This window comes from Ciconia boyciana, chromosome 23, assembly GCF_034638445.1.
Source record: "Ciconia boyciana chromosome 23, ASM3463844v1, whole genome shotgun sequence".
NCBI lineage: Eukaryota > Metazoa > Chordata > Aves > Ciconiiformes > Ciconiidae > Ciconia > Ciconia boyciana.
The window spans coordinates 3914175-3936957 of record NC_132956.1 but is presented as its reverse complement, the minus strand read 5'-3'; the positions used below and the strand labels follow the sequence as shown (position 1 = coordinate 3936957).

The window sequence follows — 22783 nt, the reverse complement described above, 5'->3', positions numbered from 1 at the left end:
GGGGTTCTCACATTGCTCTCACAGAGCAATCTCACAGATTGAGTCTGCGCTGCCGGTGCTGTCCCGAAATTCCAAAGGGAGAAGGGACCCCTGTGCACCCCCTCTTTGCTCCCTGCGCTCTGCCCTGAGCAGTCCCTGTGTGGTTGGGCAAAGGAAGGGCAGGCAGGGGGACAGGGCTGGGACCCCCAGACTGTTCCCAGAGCCAAAAACCGCTCTTGGGGGGGAAAAAATGCTCCTGGTGGTGCCTGAGGGTTTCCCGAGGGCTTGGCTGTCACCAGGCAGGAGTGGGCTGCGGAGCTGCCACATCATGGCTGCTGCTGGCCGGCAGCAGGGCCTGAGCTGGGACACCACAGGGAGCACGTGTGTGGCCACGGACAGAGGCGAGGGCAAGAGCAGTGGGGCCGTGCTGGGAGCAGAGGGAAAAGCCCTGGGGGGCAGCTCAGGGGGAAAATCCTCCAGAGAGCCCCTCTCCTTGCAGGGGCTGGCAGCAGGCAGGGGCACGCGGTGGCCTTCGATTCCCCCCATCCCTCTACGTGGTCACCCCGCGGCCTGGGCCCTCCCTCCTGCCTGGCACCGTCACCCACCTCGCCACTGCGACCCTGGCTTCCTCACCGCTGCCCTGCTTCCAAAATGCCTGCCGTCTCCCTTCCCCAGGGATTTTCGTGAAATGCTCGCTTCCCCAGCTGCCCCACTGGCTTTACCTCTGCTCAGCCAGGCTGGTGAAGCCGCAGGGTGGCTGGCCATCGAGGCCAAGCGCCTGGCCTGCTCGTGGCAACCTGCCCACGCACACATGCCACCTCCGCTGGAAAACCCAGTGGGGGCTTTTCCTCCCGCGTCCCACGAGGCGCTGCACTTACCCTGGGGAATCGCTGACGCTGCGATGCTGCACGTTGGTTTGCACGTTGGAAGTACCTGGCCTTGCCCCTGAAACCAGCACAAAGTCCTGCTGGTGCAGCCCATGGAGAAAAGCCCCTGCAGCTTCCTACGGCAGCAGGTCGTGCTGAGGAGAGCTGCCTCCTACCTTTCCTTCTCTCAAGAGTTGGCACCTTCTTCCGTGACAGCAGCGGTGGCAGGAGCAGAAGCTACGTTGAAGCAGAGCAGCACGCAAAGCCCAGCCGCCCAGGCTGGTTGCACACCGCAGCGCCTTTTCCTTGGCTTCCTGATTTTATCTCCTTTCTTTAAAGAAGCCAGAAGCTGATGAGCATGAGAGATAGCCCCGGCTCACACAGCGCATCCAGCGCGCTCTCGCCACCCTGCAGCACCGCCCGAGCTGCTGCAGCGCAGATCGGCGAGAGGGAGGCTTCAAAGCTGCCAGGGGTGTGAAGTCGCTGCCTCCTCTCCTCTCTGCACCTTGCCTGCAGGAAGGCGTTCGGTTCCACGTTCATCCACTGCCATTCATGAGCTGCCCCAGGGCCTCGGCGAGCGCAAGGCGTCCCTCGGCCATCTCCCCTCCAACCTCAGCAGGGCTGGAGCTGGCTGGTGGTGTCCTGCCTGCCCGCTCCCCGTCTCATCCTGCTCTTGCGGCCCTGGGAAACGCAGGGCTGGAGCGTCCGGGAGTGGCCCGAGGGGATCCTCCAGCTGACGGGGTCCCAGCCCAGAGCGATTTGGGGCAGAGGCAGGAGCTCTGCGAGGGAAGAGGAGGCGGAGGACTTCCCTGGGCAGCCCGAGGCACAGCACGGAGCAGATTGCAAAGGGAAACCCTTGAGGCGTTCGTACTTGTTTACAATACTTTATTGCAACATCATACAGTCCTCCGATTCTCCCAGCAGCGGGACTCTTGCGTGTGAACACCAAACCTGTTTACTCTTAAATTAAAACTCATTTATATATAAAAAAAATTTTCCTTCTTGTACAGACAGGCCTTGCGCACCCCCCAGCCCTCCTGCTAGCAGGAGTCAGCAGCAGATGGCTCTTCTTGACAAATCAGGCTAGTGGAAGAACAGCAGCCCCATCTTTTTCCACCTGATAAGACTTGTTTCTAGTGGCATCCAAAAAGGAAGATTTCTACCTCCTTTTCCACATCCCCCACGGGAGGACAACAGCCACAGATGCACATGTCCAGAGGTCACCAAGCAGCAGCAGTCTGCCTCCCAGCCCTGCAGAATCTCTCTGGCTTCTCCTGGTTAATACAATTCTACTATTTAATGGTTTTCTCTTAGAAAAGCAGCATTTTTTTTTTTTAAACACTTTTTATAAAAACTAACAGACAGGATCAACAACAACAATACAAAAATGCAATAATCGCTTTTCAACTCAAGTGCGCAGCAAATTTTCCACCCGATGAGGATACAACTCAGACCCACATGGATATATAGTCAACACGGCCCCGTCCTGAATGCGATCCGAGATCCCTGCCCTGGAGGAGTGGAGATGCATTTCGGACTATAGCAGCACATTCAAATATATTTCTTAAAACCTAGTCTGATGTCTAAGCTACCTAAAAAAAACCACCCAGCTTCCAAGTGAGAGTCTCCCATTGCCCAGGGAGCTAGGGAAGGGGACGAAGGGTGAAGGCACTCTTTCGGGAGGAGAGGAGACCAGCATCCAGGCCCCACACCAAGGAACTGCAAAGTCTTCCTCCCTCCTCATTCCCAGCAGTTAACAATAAATTAAGCAGCCTCAGTGGGGCAGCGGAAAGCCAAGGGGATCGCGTCCAAACCTCGCCCGGGAGGCTGCTCCCCGAGGCGAGGACTTCTCTTCTGCTGTCCACGCAGATGGGGAGCACGTCCCCCAAGCAAGCCCAAAACCCGCAAATCCCAAATCTAACAGCAACAAGAAACAAGCCACAAGCAGAAGCAGGCACGCCGCCCCCCCAGGAGCCACAGCAATCTGGCACAAAGCAGTTGGGACCAAGGGGCCAACAAGCACCTGCTCCCTCCTCCTGGACACTCGATTTTCTCTAATGAGCCACGCGGGCCCGCAGCACCCCAGCCCAGGGAGGGAGGTTGAGAGGGTTCTAAGGATTTTGGTCACGTAGGCTAGGGTAGGAGGCTCGCTATCCATGATTGATGGCCCACACGGGGCTGGAAGTCGTCACAGTAAACACCCCCGAGGAGACGGTGAACAGCGGCCAGCCAGGCTACGAGGAACACAAACTGAGAAACATTTTACAACTTCATTTTGGGTCCTGCTCCCCCTCCCCAGCAATTCTTGTGCCCTGCCACCATGAAAACGGTCGCTTCACCCCGGCCACCTGCAGCAGCTGACAAGCGGTGTCGAGCTCTGCCAGCCCGGCTGCCCGCTCCGACAGACGAGCACGGATCCTGCTCTGCACTCCCAGCGAGCAGAACAAATCCTCCGCAGGCATCAGATGGAGGGGGCTGATGGATGGGTAGGTGGGATGCAGCGACCTTTCGGTGTCCAGGGCGAGGTCCTGCTGCGGCGGGGCTGGGCAGCTCTCGGGAAGGGGAGCCTGGTCACAGGTTGATGTCCGTGACGTCTGTAGGCGTGCTGGTGGGCTGGCTGGCCGCGTAAGCAGCAGTCTTGGCGGTGCTGTATTCCTGTTGGGTTTGGGACGCCTGTTTCAGGCTCTCGGCTAAGGCTGCCTCAATCTGCTCCTGACAGGCTTTCAGGCAGTCCTGCGGGAGAGGGAGCGAGACAAGAGGCCTCAGTTCTCTGCTGCTCAGAGGTGGGAGCCTTATAAATAGCTCCGAGCAGCTGCCGGGCTACGTCTCTGGCCCGTGGAGCATCTAAACACACAAGACAAAGAAGCCTTTCTCTGATAAGGGGCATCTCCAGCTTTGTCTGTGCTTTAGGTCCCTCCCCAGGAGAAGCCCCACACTCTGGTTGTCTTCTCCCCGCTGCCCTGCTTGACAACGTTCTCGAGGAATAGCCGTTGTGCCCATCAGAGCTTCCCAAAGCATCCGGGCTCGTGCTTGGATGCAGCGTGTGATTTCAGCAGCACAGCAGTCAGCTGCCGCTGATGACCAAGAGGGTAGAGCAGAGCAACTCTGCGCCGGCTGGTATCAACCTTTACAACCCAAACTTCCCAGATCCACGAGCGATGGCCGGCGTGCAGCACCACGGGGACCCCGGAGACCCACCTGCCTCCCCCAGGCCCTACATCCCAGGTCTCCCGGCGCGGTCCTGCATCTCTGCGGTCGCCCACCCGCTGCAGAGAAGCCGCGCGCAGCTCTGCCACCTCCCGTCCCTGCCCGCGTCCGAGCCAAGACAAGCTTGCCTGATGCACACGGCATCGCTGTGGGGATCTCGAACGCAGCTGGACCCAACCCTCCCAGACCCGCCAGCTGCCCCAGCCACGTGTTCCCTACAACGCTACGCGCCACAGATGCTGGGTCGTTACGAGAACGACGCTGCGGCCACGTAGCTTCTCGCAAGGCTTTTACCCTCCTGCTGTCCCCCCGGGGAGCCCCGCGTGACTCACCCGCACCTCCCTGGGGCCAAGGGAACCCGGTGCTGGGGGACACACCAGCCCCAAAAACAGGAAGGTTCAGGGGACTGCAAACAGCGGAGTATTACTTGTAATAAAAGCAAATCCCCCTGTTTTCTCCCCACGCAAGCTGTAACCAGAGAAGGAAACTCCTCCACTTTGACACCAGAGCACCATGATGCACTGAGAGCCGTGGGAGGCATCGTCAACGGGTGCACCCCAGCCCGGCTCGTGCACCGTGTCTCGGCTCTCACCGAGGGGTAAGAGGTGGCATTTCGCACCTCGTGGCCGGAGCCGAGCTGGACGCCGCGGGGCCGCGCGCGCTCGCTGGATATTGTCACACACCAAAATCTCTTACCAGGAATCTGCCACTCGTTCTTAGAAACTGACAGAGGATGTGGCGAGCGAAAATAGCAACGCCCACCTCCCCTTCCTCACGCCGCTTCCCGTCAGCTCAGCCTCCAGCCCGCCTGCCCACAGCCCCGGGGCGAGCTCGCTGCAGGGCCAGCCCGTCCCCGGGCTCTCCGCAACCAGACTCTCCATCGGCAATTTTGGCAGAGATGCTAAAAGCTGGCTTGGCCAAGGCAGCCAGGCTCCTTCACCGGCTGGCGAAGCCTCGGGGGCTGACCGGGAGGCAGCTCAGCTTGCCCTGGCCTGGGTGCTCCCTACTCCACAGGGCAGCCATGCCATGGGGCTCTGGCTCAGACACACGCTAGGGGCTGGTCCTGCTCCGTGAGGGATGAGGACTGATCCAGAGCGGCTCCGAGTTGCACCCGAGGCGCTGGCACAGCCAGCAACAAGCCAGCCTCAGCGCGGCAGTGCAGCTCCCGCCAGCCACAGAGCCGGCACAGCCCTGCACCATCGTCTCCCTCTGTCCCTACGGGCTCCCCGCACCCCCAGCACTGCCCGGCTGAGCCTTTGCTGCTGCAGGAAGGGAATCGCTCCTCCAGTGCTGAGCCAAAGGGGAAACTGAGTCACAGCCCAGGGACACTGCGAGGCCAGGTTCAGGGAGAAGCATCAACACCCCAAACATGGGAGGCCGAGGCCGGGTGCTTCCCCCGGGAGCCCTGCAATGCTGCGGACACGTCCCCAGGGCCTCCTTCTGCTACAGGAGCTGCCCCGGTCCTGCCTGGGCAGGGGCTCTTTGTGCAGCACCTCGCGCCCGGGCAGGCTGTGGGGCAGAACAGATGCCCTCTCCGGGCTGAGGAGGGAGAGGAGCGGGCCGGAGGGTAGCAGAGGTGTGCTGGGCTCCATTTTGGCTCCCCTCCCTCAGCGGTGCCCTCCCTGCTTCCCACCTGTTCCCCCCACCAGCCCCGACCCAGAGCAGGTTTCAGCCCCTGCCCCATTCACCGCAGCAGCTTGAGAGCAGCTGGCTGCACTGATTCACTCTGTAAAAAGGCTCCGGCTAACAAAAAAAAATTAAAGCTGCACAAATAGATCAGGACGCCCTCCTGCCCCGTCCCCTCGCTGCCTGGACAAAGCCTGGTTGCAGCCTCCCACCCGCCGCGGCACCGGCACCTCTTCCAATTCCCAGCGCGGCTGTCAGGGGACTGTAACTAACCCCGCGCCCGGCTGCCGGCATTAGCGCTCGGGCAGAAGAAAAGATCAAAAGGGGCCCCTGGCAGAAGAAAGGCTCCCGATTGCTGCACTGCAGCAGGAGTGACCTGGAAACGGGGAGCCCGACAGGGTCCCCCCTTCCCCATTCGAGGGGCAGGCAGATGCCCCCCGCCATCCCGACGTCCCCCACAAAGCCGCTGTGCCAGCATCCTGAAACGCTCTGTGCCCCCGAGCCCCTTCCCACCCGAGTCTGGGCACCTGCAACCAGACACCGGCGGAGGTTAGCAGATGCCGAGCCCGGCTTCTCCCTCTGCCCCATCCCGCCTCGTCAACCCGATCCCACCGACACCTGCCCGCGCAGGGAACAGACGCTCCCCTTTGTGCTGCTTTTCAAAGGCTCCCGAGCTCGCCCCGCTCTGCAGAGGCAGCGCTTGGAGGCCAGGAGCCAACTGCAGCCACGGGACCGACCAAGGGTGCTGCGTTTAGAGATGCTCGCTCATCTCTAGGCACTCCTCAAACCAAGGTCAGCATCATTATGAACAGCCTAATTTCCTCTCCCTCTAAGAAGAACGAGCAGCAGAAAGAGGAAGGGTTTCCACCAGATCCAGCAGCAAAACCGCTTTGCTGTTCCCCCGTGAACACTCACCACCTCCGTGCCAGTGATGCTGGCCAGCAGCTCGGTGATCGCCTCGCCGGTGAAATTGTTCACGGAGACCGTCAGGCCGTGGATCGCCGCTCCGATACTGCCTGTCGCAATCATGGAGGGGGGGTACAGGGCAAAAGTGTAGTCTAGAGCCAGGACAGGGACACAAAGGGCAAAAAGAAGAAGCCGTGAGCAAGGACGCACGTGGTAAGTTCTTGGGACTGCGATTTCCCTGGGAGGCTAGAGAGGGCCAGGCAGAGGGGTCTCTCCAGCTTAGTGGGGAGAAATGGGGGTGAAGCGACAGGAAACAGGCTGAGCATCAGAGCGCAAGCTTCGTTAAGCTATTTCTCTGGGCCTGTCTCAGTTCTGAAGATGAGGTTGCTCTAGTGACTTAGAGCGAGGCTGATAAAAGCTCAGATTCAACCCTGCCTTTACCCTGGGTGCCCGCCCACAGTCGCAGCCTGTGCAGCAAGGTGGCACGGTGGCTTTGCTCTTTCCTGGCATCTTCCAGGCACTGACTAAGAACCCCCAGGACCGTTATCCCACTTTGTCAGGGATAGAAAACGTCATGGAGCAGCAAAACGCTCTGATTTGAATTTGAAGGCAGGTGTTCAGCTCCCCAGAAAACGCGGGCGTTGGAGACCAGCCCCAGGTTACCCAGCAAGCCTGACTCCAGCCCAGGCTATCCTGCCTGCAGTGGCCAGCCCGCCCTCCCCAGCACCCGGGCGGGTGGCTGCAGCGGGAGCAGGCACCCACCTGTGGCACACAGGGCGATAAAGGTCTGTGCATGTTTCTTCACCAGCTCCATCTTGTCCTTAGGCAGCGGGAGGTGATGGAGGATGTGAGCCAAGAAATCATTCGCTATCACTGAGACCAGGTCCCACTTTAGCTGCTCCAGGACTAGAACCTCCCAATCCTGCAGAGTCAGACAGACAGCACGTTATTCAGCGGGGCTAGGCCAGGCAGAAACACTCGGCAGATTCAAGGGCAGATAAGGCCAGTGCTTGGGGAAGGGCCAGTAAAACAGCACAATCCATGAGATGGGGAAGAAAAGAGGGAACATCCCTGCTCTGCAACTATGGCACAAATCCAGCCCTGAGCTGTTGCAAAGCCTGGGTTAAAGATCAGAAACAGAAGTGATAAATCTGGTTTCTTCTTTCCAAGGTGCAGTCGGATCAACCTTCAACGCTCCTTTGCTTTGGAAGGTTGCTGCAACAGCCCACATAGGACAACCAGGGCAAGGAGCAGTAGGCACAGCATTCCCATATTCCTTCTCCACTCCTGAAAGGAGAGGCTGACGTCCAGGCTCCCAGGAGCAATCCAGCTTGGGGCTAACACCATTACAGCAAGGGGACCACAGCAGCTCACCTCCCTGTGTGCCCCTTGGAGCCGGCCAGCGCGCTGACTCCCTCCTACAGCGGCTCCTTGGCCACTGAGCCGCAGGAGGCAATAGCTGCTCTGCATCCAGCCCCTTTGCGCAACACGTTGAAGCAAGGCAAGGTGGAGGAAACACAGCTGAGCTTTCAGGGCTGCATCCAGACAGCCCAAGCTCCTGTATGAGATCTTCAACCCCTACAGAGCTTAGGGGCTGTGAGTAGGTGCTGAGGTCTTCAGCCCAACAAACACTGGGCATGCAGCCCTATGGAGGAGGTCCCAGGCCGGGCAGTTAGCGCATTGGCAGAACCCCCCCTACTCACCATGCCTCTTCTTGGCCAAGAGGGCCTCCAGCCATGCTCAACAGAGCATTCTCAGCAGCTTCTCGGGGGAAGAGGCACTGAACGGCCATGCTAACGCCCACCTCTCCCACTGACATACGAGCAATGGCTCACTGGTGCTTCCCAGTTACATGCCGGGTGGCCGCTGACATCTCCATCCCATGTTGTGGTGCTCTCTCTAAGCAGAGGTTTCTGCAATGTCTTCCACGAGCCAGTCTCTGTGCTATCTGCAAGCTGGGGAACAGATGGCAGGAAGGCCGGGTGCCCCCCGTGGATTTTCAGCTGGAGCCCAGGCTGCTCCTCTCATCTGCTCAGCCTCTCGCAAGCTCTTCCAACTCTGGGCGTTAGTCCTAACACCAACAAGAAAACCAAAGCGCAGAGCAGCCACGGGCAAGCACTTGGCAGCGTCATCGCCCAGCAAGTCCTGCAGAGGTTTGGTACCGAAGCACTCATCGGGCAAGGTATAAGCAAGGAGAGCCCCACAATTAGAGCCTTAGCACAGAATGTGGGACCTCTGCATTCAGTCCCCTGCTCTGCCATCAACGTCAAGGTCTACGTGACTTAGCTGGAGTAGCAGCTGAATCAAACTCAGAGACCACACATGTACTGGTGTCACCGGGCTGGGCGGCTTTGGCGTTACCTCTGGGTACGACTATGCCACCGACAGAGCAGTCTCAGGAGAGGCGAAAGTGGCGTCTTCCTAGGATCATTTCCCTTCCCATCCCAGCTGGAATGTCACAGGCAGCCCACACCCAGCCGCCCAAACTTCTCTGCCGGTCCCAATTCCCCCACGTCCCGAGGCACAGTGAAGTTCTCTGGCCTGCAATTTCTCTCATCCTCTGGATCAGCAGCAAATCTGGTTTTGGCAACAGGGTCCAGGTATGCCAGAAAGGCCACAGAAGATGCCCCCATGTCCCTCCTCCTTGCTAGTGGAGGGGGGGTGACAGTGGCCCTGAAGATGTGCTGGGAAAGGAAAGCACCCTGCAGGAGCCGAAGCTCCAGGTTTGGAAGGACAGAGCTGAATTGGGATTTGTATCAGATATCTCCATTTCAGGGCCTAGTTCTACCCAGCAGAATATCTATTCTTTTTCCAAGTAGTCTAGGATTACAAGGTCAGTGCTGCCCACAGACGTGCCAAAAGGCTGCCAGAACAGATGGATTTGAAGAAGTGAGATTTTTCATAAGGGCAGATCTTCATTTTCTCCCTTTTTTTTCTTTTTTTAAACCCACTCTTTCCCCTTACACAACAATACCAGTTTTTGAGTTGCTTAAATGAGCAGCATTGCTCAACCTGCTCCAAATCCCCCATGAGGCCAAACGCGCCGTTTGCCATTTCACAGCCTGCACTTTTCCAACAAGAAAGCGGTGCTTCGCTAGCGCACGCTCGCTAGTCTCCCATATGGATGGCCAGCCTGCTAGTCTTTCTATATTTTTAAGCCAAATCCACAGGATAAAAGCAAGAAGAAACTTAGCAATGAGCTCCAGAGCCTGAGGATCGCAGCACACGTCACCGAGGGTGCCTGGTTCAACGGGGGGATTGGAACAGAGGGGAGAGATCAGCCTTGGGTAAAAGAAGAAAAAAACAGGTAGTGCTGGCCGCTGGTTAAACTGCAGAAACACAGCAAGGTGAGACAAGGGACGAGCCGCTGGAGATGGAGAGCTCTGTGCCTTGTCCCTACCTGTGGCTCATCTGGAACCCACCAAGGGCAGCAGGCTGGGAAAGCCGGCTGCTTGCTCGTGCGTGAGCCCACTTTCTTGGGAAGGGCCACAGGACGCTGCTGACACCTTCGGCAGTCGCTGCCCCGAGGGCGAGAGGCCGAGGCAGCTCCAGCCGGACTGCTCCACGGGAGCTGGGAGCGTGGCCCTTTTGCAGACCCAGGGAGAAGGTCAAAAGGAGGACCTGGAGATCGCTGCTCGTGAAGCAAACCCAAAACGGATCACTACACCTGAGAGGGGAGCTCCTGAGCACAGAGGGGACACCTGCCCAGCGTTATGTGGGCTCGTGCTCCTTGCCTTTCTTCCCAGAGCTGCAAGCCAGCTACTGGGAGTCACCAGAGGCACATGATGTCCACACTGGTGTGGCAGAGAGCCTGTCCCTTCTGGGACACATTTCATCCTAAGAAGATCCAGGGTGCAAGTGAGCTCAGCTGTGAGACCTCACCTGGGACAAGCTGGCTCCTGACACACCAGGACTGATCTGGGACAACAGCCTGGTGGTTGCACTGCACAAAAGCAGCTCTCTTCCAGCTACGACAGAGGTTCATCGTCTTCTTAAAAACCTCGTTGTTACAAAAGGCCTGATCCCAAGACCCAGCCGGCACTCGAGATGCCAGCTGAAGTCGACAGGCGCCAAGGACTGTCACCAGCTCACAGGATTTAGCTCAGGGAAGCCTCTCTCCTGCCAAACCACCCTGCTCCTCGCTTCTCTCCTGCTAACCCTGGGGACTTCCCGCTCTCAGAGCAGCATGTCAGAATCTCTGAATCACTTTATCTGTGGAAGAAGCAGAACAAAAGGCTGCAAGAGATAGGCAAGCAGGTTTGCGACAACAGCTTCACTCAGTATAGCAAACATCCTTTTCCTGGCATTTTGTTTTGCACCTAATTGAATCAGTCTCTGCCCGGTTAATGAGAGAGAGGAAGAAAGTGGAAAATGTTCCTTTGTTTCTCCAGCCTGCGGAGCCCACCCTCCTCATGGAAGGGCTGCAAGCTGCCAGCGCTGCCCGCCGAGCATCCCATCGCTGGGAATGCATCAGGTCCCCCTTCTGCAAGATCCCTCAGGGCAGAGCTCCCCATGCCCGGCCAGCGTCTCTAGGGGTGGAAATTGCACAGCAGCTGAGCTTCCCCTCTGCAAGCTTGCTCCCTTGATCTCTCCTGGCTGCATCCCACAAGAAAGAAAAAAACAAAAACAAAACAAAACAAAACAAAAGGAAGGAAAGCAGCTACCATTTCCCATTGCCTCCCCTGCTCTGACAAGGTGACCTCAGAGCACAGTCCTGTTGCAGTGAAGCAGCCTCAAGCCCCTGGTTGCTGCCTCTGCACCCTCTCACTAAGACAGACCTGAGTCACGAGCAGAGACTGTTTTACTCAATTTACAACTCTGCAAACGCAGACTGGGATGCGACAGTCACACCAGCTTCTCCCCTTTTCATGCAGTGACAGTCACCCTGTACATCAAGCTCTACCCAAGCAACACCCACACACCCACTACGCCTACAAGGAGTCTGTGTAAACCTATCTGGCGAGGCTGCACAGGGAGCAGAGAGCCCAGCTCCTCTCTGCAGCAGCCCTGCCTGCAGGAGAAAAGGAAGTTGCGCTCTATTTTGTCACTCAAGTTGATAAGGTACCATTTTACACGATCACAGACTCGACGACACACCAGCGAAGCGGGAGCAGGCTGCACTCTGTTGTGCTTGTGAGCTGACTCAAAAAGAGGGTGGAAAGAGCTGCTGATGTTGCTGCTGGCCACCCACCCTACCCAGCAGCTGAGACACAGCTACAGAAATGAGCAGCCATGAAAGTCCATTTGCAAATAGGAAATCTGGGGCAAACGTTTGTTTCCATCCCCCGACCAGAGCGCAAGGGTAAAGGTGCCAGCTTCAGATGCAGAAACGGTCACATCTATCCGACCCATGCAACAAGCAGAAGGTAAAACAGTAAAATACAAGCATGTCTTCTGGAAAGTCAATGCTCTATCACAAGTGAACATCCCTTTCTACTCAGCTGTTCTCCTTCTCTTATTTTCACTCCTCATGGCCTGCTGTCACTGCTGCTCCCTTCATTATCTACCTAGTGGCTTGATCCTGCTTACGGTCTTTGCTAGGAAATACCTGGCAGTTTGCAAAACTGACCTTAGGTCAAAGATTTCAGAGACAAGCCAATGTATTAGGAGCAAACCAGGCAGATGAAGGTGACCTACAACTGCTCTCCCCAACCTTCAAGCAGCTGAACACCCTCTTGCACAGGCCAGAAAAGCCTTTATTAAAAAAAAAAATAAAAGAAAGGTAGGTTAGATAACGCCCTTGACGGAAATCCAACTTCCTCCAAATGGACAAGTCCCTCGTTGCATCACTTCCTTCTCCCTAGAATAACTTTATCAAGATTTTGTTTCAAATGTGTCCTTTCTAAACCGCTGAGCTGGTGCCAAGCATCCCGGCAAGAGAAGGAAGCAAACCTACTGGGAAAGTGAGCCAGCTTCCTCCGAAAGGCCGGGGAGGACACACTGGAAGCTGAAATGGCACCGATCCATGAGAGGAGGCCAGGATGCACCATTGTCCAAACCTTGATGAAGAAGCTCCCCTTCCCCTCCCCACCCTCTTCCACTGCAAGATTGTGAAAGAGAAGTAACATTACCACGATTAGCACAGAGGAGGAAAACAGCAGCTCGCCCTGGTTTTGTAATCAGGGTATTAACTCTTGTCAGGTCCCAAAGCGAAGACAAATCCTTCGCGTATCTTCAGATGTTACCTCCACTCCCTCTACAGTGGAGAGCAATGGGAGACTGGAGCAGGATCTGCTCCAAACAGGGTTAAACATCTACCGAAAGCAAGCTTTATGGCGGGCAGGGAAAGATGACCACCAGATCACGGGCTACAGAGCATCCCCTGCCCAGACATCTGCAAATACCTCAGGACCTCTCCTTAAGGGCCGCGGCTGGTTTGTGATGCCTTCTGCTCAGCCCTTTGGCTAGCACCGATTACCAGGAATAGATCCCTGCACGGCTGAGTGCTGACGGCCATCCCCTTGCGAAAGAGAAAAGGGATCCTATTTGCCTGAAAAGGCCATCTTTGGTTATCCCAAGAAAGGACTTTTGACCCCCAAAATGAAGCCATTCTTGTCCACTTCAACTGCGTATTGATTCTGGAGCACAACGATGAAAGAGATCCGTGCCAACCATCCGGCTGTGCCTCCTGTTGCACTGAGAGCAACCCAGGATCCTGGTGGGGAAAAAAATACAAGGGAAGGAGAACTCCAGTACCGCGACCTGCACAATCAGAAGTGAGCAACAGGCGGCAGGCAGCACTTTCCTCCTTCATCTCCACCCCAATGCTGCCAGGAGGAGGGAGAAGGGAAGATGAACATTGTGGCACTGCTTAGCCGCAGCTTCCTGCTGATAAACCTCTGGGGGGAAGAAATAAAAAAGACTCTGAGGGAGGAGGCAATAGCATTTGAGTGCAAGAGTGAAGGAAAGCCTCCAGGGATGTTGCACATGCTGTGCCCACTACCCACCTGCACATCTCCTAACTGTTCTCCTTTGGAAGGAGCCTGCTACAAACACAGCTCAAGATTCAACTGAAAAAAAGCAAATCCTCACTAAGAATAAATCACCAAATAAATCAGAATGAAATACAACTGGGATCCGTGGGAGAGATACACAAGGTGCCCATCAAGACCAGTTTCTTGTAGCCCGAGGTCCACGCTGCAGAAATCACTAGAATTTGCTCTGACGATCTCCCCTAGTCTGCAGGGATGATGATAGGACTCCCTGTAAAGTCTGGATCAGAGAGGGAGATCGAGGTGAAGCGTGGCAGTAAGTTCACCTTCCTGCAGCCCATATTCCTGTGGGCCAGAGATCTTATCCACCACTCTGAAGGGACAGAAATCTGACACTAGCCCACAACATGCATTTCGATCAGCTTCATGCTCCTGAGGGTACGGAGAGCACTGTCCATGCTTTGAAATGCAGCCTGCTTGCCTACAAGAAGCCTGTTAGGCACCTTCTGCTCAGCTTGTTGCCTCTGCAACAGAGGCAACTTCTGCTGGCCCAGCAGAAAAATGAATGCAAATCAACTCCCATTCCCGCTGCCTTTTTTCCAGCTTCATTATCACAGGGCCGACAGGAACCCTCCCATTACAGGCTGGGATGAGCTTCATGGGATGGATCCCAGTCCTGGGAAGATACCCACGCAGAATCCATCGCCGGATAAGGTGCTCTCAAGGATGAAGCTTTACTGACAAAGCAAGGAGAAAGCTTTCGCAGACAGATTTTGTGTCAACCCCCCGCAGGAGGATGCTGCAGCACGATTGTGGCTCAGCATCCAGAGAAGCAACAAGCACTCGTGTTTCCTCTGTGCATTCCCACCCCTCACCACGACTCACCATAACGATCCACATACCTTCCACATACCTTTTTCCACGAGTGCTACTTAAGGCAACAACCACCCACAAATGACTACAGGGAGAGAGGTATGGAGGTGAGGGGATTTTCCCCAGCCTTCACTGGCACTTGGAAAAACCATGTTCATACCAGAGTTCCCCAGTTACCAGAACTGCCTTCCGATTGACACCTGAAAGTTTTGTGGGTTCAGTCCCCACCCTGGGGACAAATCACACTCAGATCATCTCACCCACCCCAGCCCAAAAAAATAGATATTTAATAAGGCGATGACTAACCCTGAGAAATTCTCATAGGCAAACTGTCTCCAGGGATGTTTGTTACCCGAAGCGAGGTGGCCGTTTCCTCCCAAGGGCTCTGATCTACCAGCATGGAAGGCCCCCAAGAAAAGGGGTTCTCCAATTTCCTCCCCCATTGACGAAGTTGAACTCAGAAGTTTGGATCTTTGCTTTGAATTTTTATCAGGTGTGAAAATGCTTTGCCTTTCAAAGCCTACACAGCTTCTGCCCGGGTGTACGATGGGAGAGGCAAAGTGGCCCTCCTTTAACTCAAGGGCACGGAGCAGGACCGGGGCAGCAGCAAGGTCCCACTCATTTCCATCACCTTGGCAGCACTGTCAGCCTCGACGGTACAACCCAGCCAGCTGGATCCCAGGTCAGAAAAGCTCCCACCCACTTTGCTGGTTAACTCTCCACTTAAAGCTTCATTTTTCCTACCGGTATGGAAATGCATCTCCCACACCATGCCCCTCTGCAGCCGGGGCAAGTCAGAGCCGCACGCCCCAGTGGCAGCCCCCGCCTCGTGCCCCACCGGCTGCACTGACAGAAGCCTTTGTTCTCCAGAGCTGTCACTCGAGAGCAAACCAGTGCCTGGGAGTGAGCTCAGCGTGGCAGCTCCGTGCTGGCAGCGAGCACTTAGGGCAGAAGGAACTTTCTCTATAACCTGGAGGTGACAAAGCTGCTTCCCACAGCAGGGAGCGAGTGTCTGCCCAGGATGGAGAGGTCTCCACCAACAGCCATCACACTCACCGGGGCAAGGAGGTGAGAAGATTGGTTGGGAACACAGAGGAAGGTGAAGAAATGGGAGAAAGAGAACAAGAGGAGACACAGAGGCAGGTACGCTGCCAAGTAGCAGGATGCAGGAGATAAGAGAGCTGGGGAGGAGGTAGAGGGCTCTTTGAGATAGGGGTGGTTACCAGGAGCTCCTGAGGCGTGATGGAGTTGTCTGTGTAAATGCAGAGTTTCTCCACGGTCAGGGGCATGGTTTCTCGCAGCTTGGAAGCCAGGAGCATGCAGACTGCTCCCAGAAGCTGCAAGTGATTTTTTCGCATGGGGACTGACGACAGGTAGCGATCCACGTAATTCATGGCCAAGGGGAAGACCTCTTCTTCACACTTCTGCTCCTCGCACACCTGACAAAACCCAGTTACAAAAATAAAAATATAAAAGGAAGTTTTAATCAGCACAGGACTCCCCAGATCCCGCCTGCACCGCAGCTTCAAAGCTTCTGGTCACGATGGTGTTTCACACTTATCTGCAGGGCTTTGAAGGCACCTTGGTGCTAAGGAGTAAATTAGCTACAGGCATTAAGCCTGTGACTGTGGTGGGATTACACCAGCAACAAGTTTGACCAATGCCTTAAGACTTCATCTTCCTGTAGAAAGCTGCAGAACCTATTTGTGCACCCTTTCCAGCTACATATAAGTTAAGACCAAAATTGCTTTATTTGGCCCCTTTTTTAACGTTCCCTGTTGGGGATGTCTCCAGCCAGCTGTACAGCAAAGCTGCCGTTTTCTGCTCTGTGGGGACTGGGGAACTCTGGAGAAAATGAGCAATTCCAGCATATCTCCAGCTGGAGACCTAACAGCGCAGGATCCACAGTCACTTCTGGCAATTCCGCCTGAAGTGATCCAGAGACACAAGAAGGAGCAATGGTAGAGCCCAAATCAATGATTGAGTCCAAAAGCCTTCCTCCTCCCTCAGCCACACTTGTACCACAGCCACCAACAGAATCCAGGAGCTCTGAATTTCAGTCCTCTGCTTTTATCTCTCAACCAGTATCAAAACACTGTCATATTTAACTTCCTTCTTTCAACGCAACCATAAAAATATTGAGGTTTCTCCTCATACAGCAGCAAACACCACCATTCTCCTTCCAGCAGCGACTGCGTCCCCCTGCACAGACTGCCATAGCGCCGGGGACACCGACACCCACGGTCATGACCACTGCCAAGTGTCATCCACTTCTTGACTGCCTTTAGGGCTTCACAGGAACAGGCTCCAAAGCAGCATTTATCTAACTACCCTTTTCAGAAAGGGAATTGCAGAAACAGAACAATTATAGCGGGGGGGAAACCCCTTTAAAAAGCAAGATGTTCGTTATTTCTTTTGACAGAAGCAGGCAGCTTCTTGCAACAGCGGCCAGGGTGGGGAGCAGGCAGGCTCGATCCCAATATCATTTGTCCTTTGCAGAATCTGTTCTTTCTTTCTCTGTTGAGACTGTTTACTCTGATCATCTCATGAAGAAGCCCATGAGATTTCCCCCACTGAACTGTATCCCGCAGAGAGCCGCATTCTTTTTTAATTTAGGGAAGTAAATGGTAGTGATATTATTTTCCCCCTTTAACCAGGCATTTTCAGCCCCATTCAGGAAATGCAAGTGTCTAGCCTGCCGGGTGCACAGCTGAGCTCTCTGCCCAGAAGTTTTGGGGAGCAGGGTGCAAACATGGGGTCCGATAGCAGTGTGGCAGCACACCGCAAGGGTGGGGTGAGCACAGGCCGTGGCTTCGGGGGGGGTCTGCTCCTCCGGCATGGGGCAATCACATCTTCTAGCACAGCCAGCACTCGGAGAGATACTGCCCTGCTGCAGACTGCCTTCCTCACCCGCCTCCGGACCCTCCATGTGCAGCCCCCTTCCTCCCCACCGGCATACCGCCCCCCCCCCCATACCGGAGACCTGACCTCCGGCGCATACCAAGCCCTGGGACTTCAGGGCTTTCCTGTCCCCTGGATTGTCCCTTGCACCTCTGCACAAGGCGACCTCACTGAACCCCCCCAGCGAACTTCTGTCCTGTGCTTTCCCCCGCCGCCAGCTCTCTCCCGCCGGAGCAGGAGCGCGCACGCTTGCAAGCGCGGCCGGCGGGCAAGGAAAAGCGCCGGTGGCCGGGCCGGGAGCCGGAGCTGCGGCGGGAGAGGAGGCGGCGGGGGGTGCCGTACCTCCAGCATCCAGAAGGCCAGCATCTTCCGCATGTAGGGCTTGATCTCCCGCTGCACGCAGTGGAAGTAGGAGACGCGGGGGCTGTACCGCTCCTCCTGGCTCAGCAGGTTTTGCAGCACCCGCCGGTCCCCCAGGAGCTGCGGGTCGCGCCCGGCGCGGGGCACGCAGTGGACGGCTTCCACGCACAGCAGCTCCATGGGCGCGGGCGGGCGGGCGGGCAGGCAGGCAGGCAGGCGGGCAGGCAGACGGGCAGGCAGGCGGGCGGGCAGGCAGGCAGGCAGGCAGGCAGGCAGGCACCCCGCCGGCTCCGCTGCAGCCGCCGCGGGACGCCGGGAACTGGCCGCGCTCCCAGGGGGCGGAGCCGCCGCCCACCCCGGGGCGACCCGCCGAGCCCGGGAGGCCGAGGCGCGCCGAGGGGCGGGGCCACCAGCCGCCTCCCGCCAATCCGCGGGCCGACCGGCAGCGACGCGCTGAAACCGGGCGGTGACCGCGCCCCCAGGGGGGCGGAGCGAGAGGCGCGCCGGCGGGCTGACAGCACGTGGGGCGGCCGCGGGGCGCCGCTGCCATGTTGGGGGGGGGGGGGACACGGACGGACACGGGGACCGGCCCCCCACCCCCACCCCGTCCCTCCGCTGCGGCACCAGCGGGCGCGGGGTTCCCCCGGTCCCCCCTTTGCGTCCAGGGGCCGCTCGCCGGTGCCCAGGCGGGGTCGAGCTCTCTGCAGGCCAGGCAGGCTGCAGGGGGACGGAGTTTGCGGGGAGGCTCCTGTCAGCCCAATCTTGACAAAGTTCTAAGAGTAATTTTTCCAGTATTTAGTCCTATACCTTTTTTTCTGTGCGTGTGTCTGACCAAAGTCGTCCAAGGCTATGAAAATAATCAGCTGCGTGCATACTTGGAGCCAGCCCATGCCGAGCCTGCTGTCTTCCAGAAGTTACGCTCATGTTACTACTGGTGCAGCTCCCTGGGAGATAGCAACCTCAGTGTCTGCCGAGATAAGGGTTTGTCAGGCTTGGCTAGTTCTTCAGAATAATTAACAATTGTTTGGAAATACCTTTGCAAATTGTACACTGAACGGCTACTTACTCTAGGAATTTTAAAGTCTTTTGAGTAAGTTTGCATTGTGACTTCCACAGCAAAGGATTTGCTCTGCACGGGTACCTGAGCCTGCTTCTAGTTCACCCAGCAGTAATTGCTTTCTGGTATGGAAAGCTGAAGACAACGGGCTGTAATTCTGGCCGTGTTGTGCTCTGATGTTTGTTACTGGCTACAAAAAAATGAGATGTCCTGACTTTGCTAGTGCCAACGGGAAGGGTCAGAAAACAGTATAAAACGTACAACAGATTCTCTAACTGGAAGGGGGAAGGGATTGCCTTCAAGCTTGTCAATTAGAAACTCCTCGCCGAGTTGAGAGAATTAGCTCAGGAGATCCATTTTTTATGAAGGTTCCCAATAGGGGTTGCGAAGGCAGCGTGCCCGAATGGGATGACCTGCCTGTATAAGCCTCTTCGCCAGCGGGATGGTGCCGCAACATGGCATTTGCAGCAGCAGCTGCAACCAAATGATTATAATCACCAACATGAGCGGTGGGAAATACATTCCAGACCACCAGCATCTCTTGCTCTGCTAGATTACATCATTCCCTGCCCATTCGGACTGCCTTACCCTCTAAAATGAAGCACCTGAGCGGCACGTGCTGCTGTAACACTTCATCGCACAGGGCAGTGTATTCCATTTTACAGTGCAGTATCGCTGGGCTGAGAGCATGATACAGGGAATCAGACGGAGACAAGCCCAAATTCAACTCACAGCAATAATCCTTATCTGCAATCCTGGGGAGAAAGCTGCTCGTGGTCAGAAGGGAACAGAGCAACGGAATCTGTAGAAATCGAGGACTTTTGGGATGTGGTATCATACAAAGGGGACTCAGCTAGAACATCTCTGACCAGTTCTGGTGGAGTTTTCCGCAGTATATACACTTGTATGTATTTTTCAGCTAAGGAACAAAGAACCAAAGGAGTTAGCAGTGGAGCAATTGGCCACAATAGCTACTCCCCACACACAAAGTCACTTCTGTGTAGGCCATTTTGACACATTTAGTACTTTTTTTGCATTTTCAGTCATCTAAAAAGAGTCTTTTAATGAAGAACAAACATACAAAGTTAATAAGCGTAAGTAAAACAAGACTGAAGTCTTTGTTCTCCCTGCTCAGGATTTTTTTTTGTGTTGAAAATGAAAAACATCTTTTTGATCAGAGGTTTAGAGGTTCAAAATACTACTCATGACAGTGAACACAGCGGTCACATACATAACACACATTTCACACGCCGGAATCTCATTTCTACACTTGTACAGATGGCTTTCATTTTCTGCAAGGTATCTGATACATTGCAAATTTTTAATGATGCCATCAGCATTGATGTGTTGTGCTGAATGCCCTGAGAACACCATACAGCGCGGTGATGCGGGACTGGAGAAAAGAAAGGGGGAGAGAATTAGATCAATCCCATCCCTGCCTTAAAATGAAAAAGAGGTGAGATGAGATTCCCAAATCCCTTTCCCAACTAACTTGCTTTCACCTTAGAAATAAATCTTCCCGTGGTGTGGGCAAGAAATATTTGAAGAATCTATGGGAGAGATTTCTGTGGACCAGTCAGCTGGTTTTAATCCGGGATGACCCCCCCCGCTCCACTCCCCCACTCTTTCATTGTGAGCAGCATCCCCCATTTGTGCAGGGGAAGAGAAGGGCCCCATGTCCCACATTTTTAGTAAAAATAGACAGCAGCTATTTTCTTTAGTCAGGCAAAGGGAAACCACAGCACTGGGTTCTTGGTCCTTCTGGTTTCTGGGCTGTGCCTTTTGAAATTGAAAGTTTCAGGCCCTTTCCCAGACTTCATGGTCCTTCTCCTGTTTCCCAGTGTCTGCACAGCGGTTCTGACACAGCCCGTTCAGCTGGAGCTGGGCTCGGTGGCAACCGTGGGCCATAGGACACGGAGGGGGAAAATGAAGCCTGTTGCATAAGAAAGTGTTCCTTCCAGATGATGACTTGGCAAAACTGATGCCTCTGCAAGCCACATTATCAGGCTAGAAAGGCAAATTACAGACTGCAGGCGTCCTAAAAAGCCTATTGTGTGGGTGTGCGGAGGGAAAAGAGAAAATTCCAGGAAAACCAAATTTTGGTCACTGTTGTCCATAGATAGTCAGCTTCCTGGCTTTGGCAAGAGAGAGCACAGCAATATTAAAAAAGGAAATTCCTTCAGAGTAAAAATTAAAAAACCTGATGGCCTGCAGACTTCCAGGATCTCGAACCAGCAATGTTATTCTTTGCTGAATCATAAAGGGGGCTCATTTTTTTGGTATGTTGATGATGAATTGAAAAGAGTGACCAGCAGCCAGAGCTTTTAAAGGGGCAAGGCAGATGCAGGTCTGACTCTTATGGGCAGCCGGTGTCACATGTGGGCTTGAATTGAGGCTAATGCCATTTATCAGGACGGCCATTCAACAGGGGCAGTCCGTAAGCTCTTTGCTGCAGAAAGTTTTTATCTATGTCACTTTGCATCAGCAGTGGGCCTAGCCCCGAAGGCTGTCGACAAACATGATCAGTACCTTTTCTACACTGGTTTCTATGTCTTATATTTTATATCTACCTTCCATACAATTTTGATTGACCAAGAGCTAAGCCATCTTCTTCCTTGGTCATACTGCAAGTACGGTGTCATCAGTGACATCAAAATGAAACTGCTTAACATACATGAAGGACTTGAAAACCAAATCCAATGAGCAAATAACTATATAATTTGCTGTAGGAAATCCCCAAAATAAAATGAAAAACAGGTACCATTTTGTGCATGTGTGAGAAAGAGCGAAGACAGTATTTCACACTTTCTCGTTTGAGGATTTCAAAGTACTTCCAACATCCTAATCTCTTATATTTCACATCCAGTTTTCCCTAAAGCGGAGAGATATTGCAGCTATTCCCAGCAGGAAAGAACAAGGGCTCTAGCACGCAAGGGCTAGCACAGCGTGCCATGGCAGTTCGGTGTCACAGTCTGTGCTTGCCAGAAGTCGCTGCTGCTTTAGAAGGAGATGGCCCAGTTTATGGTCCATCATACGCACTTAAACTGCTGATGAAGGTGGACCGGTACTAGCAGGTGAGGCCATGGGGTGCAGCAGCCGAGGAGCGCACAGCTTCATCTGCTGACATGGCAGCAGCAGGGCAGATCGCTGCAGGGTCGCAGCACGTCAGCCCATCGCAGATGTTTGCTCTAGTGCACGTGAATCAGAGCCCGCAGGCGCAGGGAGCCGAGGCGTCTTCCCCGCTCATTCAGGCATTCCCTGGTCCAGTGGGCAGGAGAGCTGAGGATTTCCTGGTCTCGGTCCCATGCTTAAACACAAGACTGCTGTCTCCCTCCGTAGCTGTCTCTCTCTCCTTTCTCGTATCTTATTCATTCTTAACTTAGAAAAAATGCTTTCACTGAATTGAAGGGAAGTTTGGTTGAGTACAAGTTTAACATTTGACCCAGGGGACGTGTTTCCTAATATCTTTCCCATTACTGGCAACCACAGCATTCCCTTTCCTCTGACTTGGTCAGACTTTTGGGTATGACTAATTAGTTTGGAGTGATATCATCTGAATACTGAATCTCAGCAATACTTAGATATATCCAGTAATGATATACATGAGAATTCTGAAGAAGAAAGCTTGCTGCTTCAAAGGTCAAAATAGAGCTTTTTCATTGACTTAAATCCCTCTATTGGAGCAGCTTTTGGTACAGTTTGGGCCAATTGCCTATTTAAACAAAAACAAAAGTGTGACTGTTGATACTCTTTGTGACTGTTGATACGCTATATCCATCACTTCTGTATCTGAGCATGCCTGTTCCTGGGATATATGTCAATTTAATAAGTCCCTTACCAAGATTATTAAAGGATGGATGTAGGGAAGCCCTTCGCTTAGGTGGCTTCCAGAACAGAACAAAAGAAGTGATTGGCAAGAGGTATGAATGGATGAAGAGAGATACATTTGTAAACAAGCGCTTAGCAAGCGATTCACTACATCTTTTGGCAAATCATTTAGGAGAAAATTTCCAGACGTGGCTATGGCTTTGGAGTGTCTCCATGTCAGAGCAGCTGGGCTAGATTTGACTCCAGTG

General features: G+C 54.6%; 1 protein-coding gene across 2 annotated transcripts in view; it reads right to left on the bottom strand.

Moving 5' to 3' along the window:
- Positions 1-1713: 1713 nt before the first annotated feature.
- CCND3 (cyclin D3) overlaps positions 1714-22783 on the bottom strand; it is a 48283-nt gene continuing 27213 nt past the window's right edge. Inside the window, exons 1-5 of one of the 2 annotated variants that reach the window (XM_072844862.1) lie at positions 17633-17893; positions 15613-15828; positions 7347-7506; positions 6594-6736; positions 1714-3578 (exon numbers count right to left, since the gene is read on the bottom strand). In XM_072844862.1, coding sequence (XP_072700963.1) covers positions 3417-3578; positions 6594-6736; positions 7347-7506; positions 15613-15828; positions 17633-17830 — 879 coding nt within the window. In that variant the 5' untranslated portion in view covers positions 17831-17893 and the 3' untranslated portion in view covers positions 1714-3416. Of the gene's footprint in view, positions 3579-6593; positions 6737-7346; positions 7507-15612; positions 15829-17632; positions 17894-22783 lie in introns of those variants that run through there. The other variant, XM_072844863.1, reaches the window with a different exon arrangement.